At 55.0% G+C, this 10,469-nt stretch overlaps 2 protein-coding genes across 3 annotated transcripts in view; both read left to right on the forward strand.

Annotated features, from left to right (window-relative positions):
- Positions 1-7,052, forward strand: part of CHST3 (carbohydrate (chondroitin 6) sulfotransferase 3) — a 50,350-nt gene extending 43,298 nt beyond the window's left edge. For both annotated transcript variants that reach the window (XM_011927679.1, XM_011927687.1), the window contains exon 3: positions 688-7,052. In XM_011927679.1, the coding sequence (XP_011783069.1) occupies positions 688-1,984 (1,297 nt within the window). In that variant the 3' untranslated portion in view covers positions 1,985-7,052. The remainder of the gene's footprint in view (positions 1-687) is intronic.
- LOC105502883 lies at positions 3,139-7,056 on the forward strand. The gene is made up of 2 exons (XM_011929568.1): positions 3,139-3,249; positions 4,215-7,056. Exons 1-2 carry the CDS (start codon positions 3,139-3,141, stop codon positions 4,719-4,721), a joined length of 618 nt encoding a protein of 205 aa, XP_011784958.1. The 3' UTR covers positions 4,722-7,056.
- Positions 7,057-10,469: the final 3,413 nt, after the last annotated feature.

Genomic DNA, 10,469 nt, shown 5'->3' on the forward strand with positions numbered 1-10,469 from the left:
CCGTGGAAAGGCAAGGTCCTAGTATGGATACTCTGATGGGCAGGGCTGCCATGTGCAGCTGCCAGGCTGTGTACTGCTCAACTTCAGGAGCATGTTCCTCAAATAGGCTACCCTGGGAACGCCCCTTTACCCCTTTGAATTGGCAGCATACAGCTATGTGCAGTGGGCCTGTTAGATGTAGAAAGATTTCTTAGCCTGTTCTCCTCCCAGGCTCAAGCCCTGCAAGAAAGCATTAGCTAAGATGGGTGGGTCAGGGATTGGGCAATACAGTGGACATTGTCAATGCCCCACTTGGGTCACTGAGCAAGGACCATTCTAACTTGTGCCTATTGGGTTCTACTGCAAGCCCTTACAGCTCTGCACCTGAGAGCTTTCTCTCCACCAGCACACTGGCAAGCCAGAAGTACTAGGGAGTAAATGTTCCCCCAGATCCCCATCAGACTGAGCCTCTGATGCCCACACCTGCTTCTAGCAGCGTATCTGTCATGGACCTCTTTCCTCCCCTGCCTCACTTCCCTATCCAGTTCTTAAATAAACTACTTAAACACAAATCCTTGCCTCAAAGTCTGCTTCTGGGGAAACCCAACTGAGACAGATCTTGGTGATCTGCTTGGGGGACTGCTTCGGGTTGCCCAAGAGACGGGGTCCCCAGTCAACCACTGAACCTGATCTTCTTTGTCCTCACAGGGTCTCAGACAAGCTGAAGCAGATCCCCCAAGCTCTGGCAGATGCCAACAGCACCGACCCAGCCCTGGTCTTAGCTGAGAACGCATCTCTCTTGTCCCTGAGCGAGCTTGATTCAGCCTTCTCCCAGCTGCAGAGCCGTCTCCGCAACCTCAGCTTGCAGCTGGGTGTGGAGCCAGCCATGGAGGCCGCAGGGGAGGAAGCGGAGGAGGAGGGAAAGGAGGAGCCATCCAGACCGGCCGTGGCTGGGCCCCGGCGCCACGTGCTGCTCATGGCCACCACGCGCACCGGCTCCTCGTTCGTGGGCGAATTCTTCAACCAGCAGGGCAACATCTTCTACCTCTTCGAGCCGCTGTGGCACATCGAGCGCACAGTGTCCTTCGAGCCGGGGGGCGCCAACGCCGCGGGCTCGGCCCTGGTGTACCGCGATGTGCTCAAGCAGCTCTTCCTGTGCGACCTGTACGTGCTGGAGCACTTCATCACGCCGCTGCCCGAGGACCACCTGACCGAGTTCATGTTCCGCCGGGGCTCCAGCCGCTCCCTGTGCGAGGACCCCGTCTGCACGCCCTTCGTCAAGAAGGTCTTCGAGAAGTACCACTGCAAGAACCGCCGCTGCGGCCCCCTCAACGTGACGCTGGCCGTCGAGGCCTGCCGCCGCAAGGAGCACATGGCCCTCAAGGCCGTGCGCATCCGGCAGCTGGAGTTCCTGCAGCCGCTGGCCGAGGACCCCCGCCTCGACCTGCGCGTCATCCAGCTGGTGCGCGACCCTCGGGCAGTGCTGGCCTCACGCATGGTGGCCTTCGCCGGCAAGTATAAGACCTGGAAGAAGTGGCTGGACGACGAGGGCCAGGACGGCCTGAGGGAAGAGGAGGTGCAGCGGCTGCGGGGCAACTGCGAGAGCATCCGTCTGTCCGCAGAGCTGGGGCTGCGGCAGCCCGCCTGGCTGCGGGGCCGCTACATGCTGGTGCGCTATGAGGACGTGGCGCGCGGGCCGCTGCAGAAGGCCCGCGAAATGTACCGCTTCGCCGGCATCCCCCTGACCCCGCAGGTGGAGGACTGGATCCAGAAAAACACGCAGGCGGCCCACGACGGCAGTGGCATCTACTCCACGCAGAAGAACTCCTCGGAGCAGTTCGAGAAGTGGCGCTTCAGCATGCCCTTCAAACTGGCCCAGGTGGTGCAGGCCGCCTGCGGCCCTGCCATGCGTCTCTTCGGCTACAAACTGGCGCGGGACGCCGCCGCCCTCACCAACCGCTCAGTCAGCCTGCTGGAGGAGCGGGGCACCTTCTGGGTCACGTAGGAGCGCCGGGGCCCCGTGTGCCCCTCCTCGTGAAAGGCCTGCCCCGCCTTTCTGCCGCAGCCCCCGCAGAGGGCGGGTGCGCAGCGCCGTGAGCGGGCAGCGCCTCCTGTAGCAGTAGGGCCCCCAGCCAGTGCTCCGCCAAAGCGGCGGCCCCAGGGTTAATCGCGGAGAACAGGACAGTGCCCGGTCCCCTTGAGGGCCATCACACCCAGACCCAAGGGGTCGCAGCCTCCTGAGCAGGCCCAGGCAGGCCCGGGCCTGTTGGCAAGCTTTGATCTCAGAGAAACATACATTTGTGCCTGGAGACCCTGCAGGCCAGAGTCCAAATATTTAACAACCAGAAGGGGCAAGGCTCTGACCAGTGACAGTCAGACCTCCTGCTTTATTTGGTGTTAACCGTTTCTTGTCTGGATAGTGAAGTCTGGAATCTGAGTGGGTCCTTGGAGGAGGGGCCAGGACAGCCCTGGGTATCAAAGGTGGCATTGAGGCTCATTTGAGGTGACGGTGGCTGTTTACCAACCAGTACAGAGCGATTCAGCATTTTCATGAATGGGATGGCTGGATGAATCTGGGCCCCATATAGAGCTGGAAAACACACACATGCTATAGACATGCAGACATGTACGCCACACACAGACAAGCCTCAAAGGCACAAGTGCACACACATCTATGCAGACAAGCTTCCTTGCTGCTTATGCCTACAGGGTTTTTCTGTATCACACACCTCAGAGGAGCCTGTGATTACATTTGTAGGATTATTTTGAGGGCAGGGCAGAGGAAGGAAATGCGTTAAAGGGCCATGACATGACACGGTTCCCTGGCCAGGTTTGGGACTGAAGGGCGGATTCAGAACTGCAGCATTCAAAGCCCCTGCCCGCCTTAGGTTCTCATGGCTACCTCCTCTGACCTATCCACATCCTTGCGGCTGGCAGGCAGGATGTTTTGAAATGGTGCAGCCAAAGGCCCCGTCCAGCTTGGCTTGCTCCTGAACATGTCCATATTTGAAGGCTGCCTCAGGCCTGGCAGGGAGAAGCGGCTGTGGTCCCTGGAGGCAAAAGGCGGCTCACGGGGGCCTTCCATTTCCAGCCAGGCCTCATCTGGGGCAGGGCCAAGAGGAAAGTACAGAGTACCCGTGGGGGAGAAGTCCCGCCGGGATGCACCCCTTCCCTGAGAAGCCCGCCTTCGCCCTCATGGACAGGGGTCGGCCAGCTGGTTGCCGTGGTTACAGCCAGTGCCTGGAATTCCTCCTTAGGGCTCTGGGAAGAGTATTGCTCAATGCAGGATGTGCGGGGTGTTTTATTTGGGGTTTTTAAGTTATTTATGGCTTGGTGTCTTTCTTGTTTTGTGGCTGTGTTTTTGCTTTTGTTTCTGCAGCAGCGCCTCTCCCAAGCAGTGGAGGCCTGAGGGCTTGAGGGAGGCTGGGAAAACCAGCAGGGAGCACTTGGCTCCTGGCAGAGGGAGGGGACAGGAGGAGGTGCCTTCCCCAGGAGGAGCGAGGAGAGGTGGCCACGTGGCAGGGCCACAGTGCCCTATGGGCTTTTCTGTTTGAACCCCATGTGGGATGAATCTCAAAGCCACCAGCGTTCTTGCCTAGTGTCCAGAGCAGCAGAGATTTGCAGCCCTCGCCCCTCCCTGAGCAGAAGCTGGATTTGAAAATCCCTCACAGGCTCTAACACGTTTCCTGGGTGGGCAGAGGCCTCATGACCAAGCAGTAAGTGTACCCAGAGTAGAAGCCCTTCCCCACTCCCACCTCAAACCCAGGAGCAGAACTCAGTATCCAGAGCTTGCAAGGGTTTGCCAAGGGCTGCCCAGCCCTGTTTCTGGTTTCCTGGACAATTTCTCTGTCAGATACGGCCCATTGTAAACCCAGAGGACTGCATTTTGGGTTGAGTAATACGGACACCGGGGAAGTACAGAATCTGAGTCCAGCATTGCCGTGGGGGAGGGAAGAGTGTGTCCTGGCAGGAAGCCACCATTGGAGAAGGTGAGGCCAGTAACCATCTCGTGGGATTTGCTATCATCAGCCTATTTGAGCTGCTGGGTCTCTGTTACTGTGGACTCCAGTCATTCAAGGAGTTCTCCACTCTTGGGTTTTTTCTTTTCTTTTCTTTTCTTTTCTTTTCTTTTGCTGTTTTGCCTGAACACCCCAACACTCTTGGTTTTAGAGGCCAAGAGTAAGTTGTGCAGAGACATGGTTCTAATTTGGAGTTCAAAGGAACACCAGCTCTGAAAAGGTGACCATGGGGCCAGGAGGTTTCTGGCAGGCTCAGAAGTGCTGGCTGTTCTTCCCCAGCCTCCCCACTGCTCCCTCCTCTGTTCCCCATGTGGAGGTGGGGGGTGCTGGGACTGGGGAGGGGGCAGCCTCCTCCATCCAAGGCTCTTCCCAGGGGCCCTGCTATTGTGGACGGCAGACTTTATCCCTCCTTCTTACTCTGGGCCGAGACCTCCCACTCCGCTCTCTGAGGATGGTACCAAGAATGGGCCTTTGGGACTTCTCAGGACATTGACAATGTGCACACTGCAAGTTGACTTTATTTATTTATTTTGTGAAAAGAAGAGACAGAAAATACCTTATTATCTGCAGGGACTCAAAGCTGTACCCAAATCAAGAAAGAAAATAACAGTAGAAACCATTCACACACTCTGTTCATGCACAGACACCAGAAGACGATTCAGAACACCAGAGGAGAATAAGCCGGAGCGCCAGCACCACGATGGCCCCCAGGACGTTGTTTAAGATCTGAGATCCCTTGGTTTCTCTCATGTTTATCTGAGATGCTACATCAGGGCCCTTACAGCTGTATTACCTCTGCCTGGGTATTTGAGACAGATCACAAGTGCGTGGGTGTTTCCTGGTAATGTATTCCCCTGGGACTCAGTGATGCTCTGGGAACTGTTGGGGTTTGGGGAAGGACAGTGTGGTGTGACTATTGGCTTGACACGTTGTGGATGTGGTTGGAGTCACCCACGTGGACACGATTTTCAGCTTGGAGCTGGGATGAAGAAGATGGAAGCGCTGGGGGCCGGGCCTCCTTTTCCAGCAAGGTCGGCCCTGGTTTCTCCTCTGTTCCAGCTTGTCTGCCAGAAGCCTTCCCCTGCAAAGTGCCCACCTGCCTAGAGACAGAGGGAGCAGCTGAGGCCTCTCTCCACTGGCCGCCAGCCTCCCCAGCACAAGAGGACTATTCAGCAATGAATGTTTACTCATGTTCTTATTGATGAGTTCTGCGGCCCAGCCTATAGAAATGGCTCAGAACATTCCAGGCCTTGGTGAGACAGGGCAGCATCCAGCACTCACAGGCTGTCCCCGCTCTGCCTGTTCCCATCTTCCCCTTGGGGCCTGTTCATAAATTGAGGAATGGGTAAGGGCCCTGGAGGGTCCTTGGGAGTAGTTAGTGGAGGGCAGGATTCCCAGGTCCCCGTAGAGAGGGAAGGAGAAACCCACATGTGCACAGAAGCCCGTCTCTGTCACACACACCACAGGTGGTCACCGATTTATTTTCCAAAAGCTTAGAAACATAAAGCAAATTTAGGCTTTTGTCCTTCTGCGATACATGCACTTGAAAATAAACAGAAAAGAGATGTTTAATAATAAGTTTACTTCCTGTCTGCTAGCACCCTCAGCCTGGGAGGTACTGCCAGAGGCTGGCGTAGTGGAGCAGCTGCTGACCAAACCCCACAGAACGGAGGCACCCGTCATCACAAGACATCTTTCCCTCCCATGTCTGTCATCTGTCTGTCTGGCAATGGAAGGAGCTCCAGCAGGAGGTCCTTCCCAGAAGGTTGATTCTTGGCCTGGGTGGTAGAGGAGACATCCTGACCCTAAAGTCTTCCAGCCCCAGGTCATCCTCTCCTATGCTGGGGTCTATTGACCGTACAGGCCAGGTGCGGTGGCTCATGCCTGTAATCCCAACATTTGGGGAGGCCAAGGTGGGAGGATTGCTTGAGCCCAGGAGTTGGAGACCAGCCTGGGCAACATGGTGAGACCAATTAACTGTAGGGTTTGTCCCTTGCTAGAACAGGAGCAGAAGACTGAATAGCTGTGTCCTCAAGGCAGTCCCCTCCCACCCCCATTCCCAAAGTCAGAAAGCGAAGCCAGATCTCAAGGGCTGATACCTGAGGCAAGGAGAGCTAAGGGGAGAGAAAGCGGGATGGGGTGGGAGCAGGCACCTTCACAAGCCAAGTGTGTCTTACTGATCTGTACAAGCTGATAGAAGGACCATCTGCTGAAATCCAGGGCTCCTGAGTTGGTGGGTTTGCTTGTGAAGCTTCTAGGACAAGGCACAGCCAGATGGAAGGGAGAGGATCCAGGACTTCCTAAATGCAGCCGCGTCACCTTTCAACTCGCTGCAGTTTCAGAGACAGTGGAAGCTACTCTTTACCTCAAAAGCACAAAGCAGAATTGGCAACTTCACATGTCTCAAGAGCTTCAAGATCCTTTGGTCTCGTGTCCTTTGGCACCCCACAACTGTATGGGGGACAAATTTGTTACGTGTTTCCAAGGCTACAGACATGGTGCCATCCTCACGGGCCTAGCTCATGTTGTGGATCAGGTACTTTGCTGGGGGGATACAATGACCCAGGTGGTCTGCGTCCTCTGCCATTGGTTTGAACAGGGCACCCCCGAAGTCTCCATCTCAGCTGTATATTCTAGTCCAAATTTGCCTGGCTCCCCTGCTCCCTCCCTGGTCCTGCACACTGTCTTTCTGCCGACACCTCAGCCCTGTGTGCTATTTCATGTCTGCATGGTACGAGACACCGCTTCACGGCATACACTGCCACGGCATGTACATATGCATCCACGTGTGTGTATGTGTAGCATGTAGCTCATTCTGCTCAGCCTCTGGTGCCGTTCCACATTGCTCCCGGCCCCACTGCTGTCACTGTCGTCCCAGATGTCCTTGCCATGGCCACAGACAATCTGCCGTCTCCTGGAAACGCTGGGGCTGCCCTTCAGAGAACTGGCAGCCGCTGGCAGTCAGGGCCTGCTTTGCAGAATAGAATGTGAACCCATCTCCTGATGGCCTACTTGACTTATTTAATTAAAGATGAAAACATGCAACGAGCAAAACCTGCAGCGTGTCTCTGCCTTTTCCTTCGCATTTGTTCTCAGCGGCAATTGGGTCACAGTTTTTTTTTTTTTAAATTAGCGGAAGGGAGGTGACTTCCAGCATGAAGCAGGACAGAGAATCCCCCTAACCATTCCCAAAGGATCAAAGGCACTAGGGGAATAGGGGGCAGGATGAACGTTCCTTGCGTTACCAGGCTGGCAGAGCTGGTGGGGACTGCGCTGGGCGGAGAGAGAGAAAACCCAGGTATTTGGGGGCAGAGACAGGTGCATTGGGCCAGCGGTCAGGGGGCCTGAAGATGAGTCCCAGCTTTGCCACTGTCTGGCTGTGTGACCTTGGATGAGTCACTGCCTTTACTTGGACACCAGTTTCCTTTTAGAATGAAGGTATAATCAGTTGTTCACACTGTTCCCAAAAAGCCCCGTTAGGGATTCAAAAGTCAGCTGAAAGGGCAGGCAGCACGCTCTCCATGAGAGCCACTGTGTGTTGTGATCTGCTTTACATGTTCAGATAGCATTTCAGATTTATTTGGCCTGCAACTAAATCTCCAAAAGCACATGAAAAGATTGCCAAGGACCCTTTCAGCTAAGAAATTGAATGGAGTCCTTTCAAATTGCAGTTACAACTGTCATAACAACTTCAGTTCTTACTACATTTCAGCCCTGCTCGTCTCCCGAGAGCTGCCTACAGAGCATGGGTGTTCCCCGGGGAGAAGGGAGAGAGCTCGTTTTGGAACACAGAAGCCAGAGCTGGTGGGGCTTTGTGGGTCTCGGGACACGGAGGTAGCAGGACCAGCAGCTGCAGGAAGAGGCAGAGGAGGGCTGAGCATGGGAACAGTGGCTCCTGGAGTGAGGGAGTGAAGACTCAGAGAGGCTCAATGTGAGGGAACGGGCCCCCTCCCCAAATCTTAACCTGTGTCTCTGCCAGTTCACCCAGTCCAGGCCTGGGAAGCTCAAGCCAGCTCCCTCCTGCCCATTAAAGTATCTGAGCTGGTACCTGTCATCCCAACCTGAACAGACGCTGTCCACCCCAGTCAGGTGCTATTGCTGTCTCCCCTACTCTGGGGACTAGATATAGTTTAATTTCTGGGCTGTGTTTCCTACCACAAATGACCCCCTGGGGAAACAAATTGCACTAATCACAGAGCAGAGAAGCCTGGACGCCTCCCCACCCGCCCACCCCTCAGCCACCAGGCCGGAACCATCTCTCCTCCTCCCCCTTTCCCCCACCCCCAGACCCCTTCGGGATCCTCAGTCTTCCTTCCTACACCCCAATTTACTCAACCCTGGGAAGGAACCAAGTGCCCCGTGCGCTCTCTGGGACAGGGAGAGTCGCCTGGGACTCTCTGGAAAGCAGTTTGATCAGCAGCGGACGGGGGTCAAGGACCTGTGCCATTGCCCACAGAGCCCTGCCAGGCCCAGCACTGGCCCAGCCCTGGAGCCTGCAGCGGCGTCCCCGAGTGTGTTTGGAGAAACTGTGGTCACGGGATTGCTCTTGCGAAGTTGCAGTGCACGCTTGCCATTACAGGCTCCAGGGAGGCCGCTTTCCTGACTCACCCAGCATTAAGGATTACCTCCTGGAAAGAACCATTTTTACGGAATTCTTTTATCGTGAAAAACTTTTTTTTTTCCCCCAAACAACAGTCTTTTTCAAGACTCTGGCCTTCTTTATTTTTTAAGACTTTGTCACCCAGGTGGGAGTGCAGTGACACAGTCACAGCTCACTGCAGCCTAGACCTCCCAGGCTCTAGCAATCCTCCTGCCTTAGCCTCCCAAGTAGCTGGGACCACAGGCATGTGCCACACCTGCTAGCTTTTTTTTTTTTTTTGAGACGGAGTCTTGCTCTGTCGCCCGGGCTGGAGTGCAGTGGCCGGATCTCAGCTCACTGCAAGCTCCGCCTCCCAGGTTTACGCCATTCTCCTGCCTCAGCCTCCCGTTGTAACTGGGACTACAGGCACCCGCCACCTCGCCCAGCTAGTTTTTTGTATTTTTTTAGTAGAGACGGGGTTTCACCGTGTTAGCCAAGATGGTCTCGATCTCCTGACCTCGTGATCCGCCTGTCTCGGCCTCCCAAAGTGCTGGGATTACAGGCTTGAGCCACCGCGCCCGGCCACCTGCTAGCTTTTTTGTATTTTTTGTAGAGACGGGATCTCACTACGTTGCCCAGGCTGATCTTGAACTCCTGAGCTCAAGCAATCTGCTGGCCTCAGCCTCCCAAAGTGCTGGATTATAAGCGTGAGACACTACACCCAGCCAAGACTCCATCATTCTGCAGATTAGTAGCTATCAGCAGCCTGCAGCTGGAAGTGTGTAGAACCAAAAGCCACCCTAAGCAGACATTAGGAGGTGCGTGAGTTGGCTGGGAGAAAACATCCAGGGTTGGGTTTAAGGCCCATCCCCCTTCACGCCATCCTCCCCGAGCTGCCAGGGTAAGAGGAGCCCTCAGAGATTACAGCAGTCTCAGGGGCACTGTGGGCCAGGGTTCAAGGCCCTGAGACTTGCAGTCCCCAAACCTCCCTGGTTCTTGGCTTCCTCAACTCAACCCACACTGTGGGGCCTCCGTGGCATGATCCAAAAGATGTGGAACTCCCCACAGAGTGTGGGGACTCTGGAGAACCAGGCCAGGTATAAACACCACGGGATACTATTTATCTGAGAAATAGGAGTTTGAGATCGCTCTTAAAGGAGCCATTTCTGAAACAGTGGGACAAAGGTTACCAGCAGTAAATAGGTTTCCTGGAGGTGTAATTCTCTGGTAGCTAGTAAAACCTTTGCTGAATGCTGTGGGCCGGCCGTTTATTGGAAGAAGAAGCAGGTAGTAAGTGCCCAGCAGGAGAGGCCTGCCCAAGAAAATTAGAAGGGGGAAAAAAAAGGAAGGGAGGGAAGGGGAAGGAAGGAGAGGGAAGAGAAGAGGAAAGAACGAAAAAAGGGAGGAAGAGGCCGGGGTTGGTGGCCCACACCTATAATTTCAGCACTTTGGGAGGCTGAGATGGGAGGATTGCTTGAGGTTAGGAGTTTGAGAACAGCCTAGTCAACATGACAAGATCCCACCTCTTAAAAAAAAGAAAACGAAAGAGGAAGGAAGGGAGGGGCAGGTTGGGAAAGGAAGGGAGAGAGGAAGGGAGGGAGGGTGACAGTGGGATGCATGTCATGCCAATGCAGAGGGGAAGACAGCCACGTTGTTGAAGAGTACACCCTTGGGGATAACCACAGCCACAGTGCCCAGGAGTTTAGAGGGTCAGGCCAAGCCAGGTACACTCAGTCCTATACACTTTTGACCATGGGGTTAATTTGCCCCATGGATATGTGGCTCACACCGTGTTTGTTTTTGCTTTTAACAACTGGCAGGCCAGCACAGTGGCTCACACCTATAACCCCCAGCACCCTGGGAGGCCAAGGCAGGCGGATCACTTGAATCCA

Source organism: Colobus angolensis, unplaced genomic scaffold, assembly GCF_000951035.1.
Source record: "Colobus angolensis palliatus isolate OR3802 unplaced genomic scaffold, Cang.pa_1.0 Scaffold12, whole genome shotgun sequence".
In the NCBI taxonomy this organism is placed as follows: domain Eukaryota; kingdom Metazoa; phylum Chordata; class Mammalia; order Primates; family Cercopithecidae; genus Colobus; species Colobus angolensis.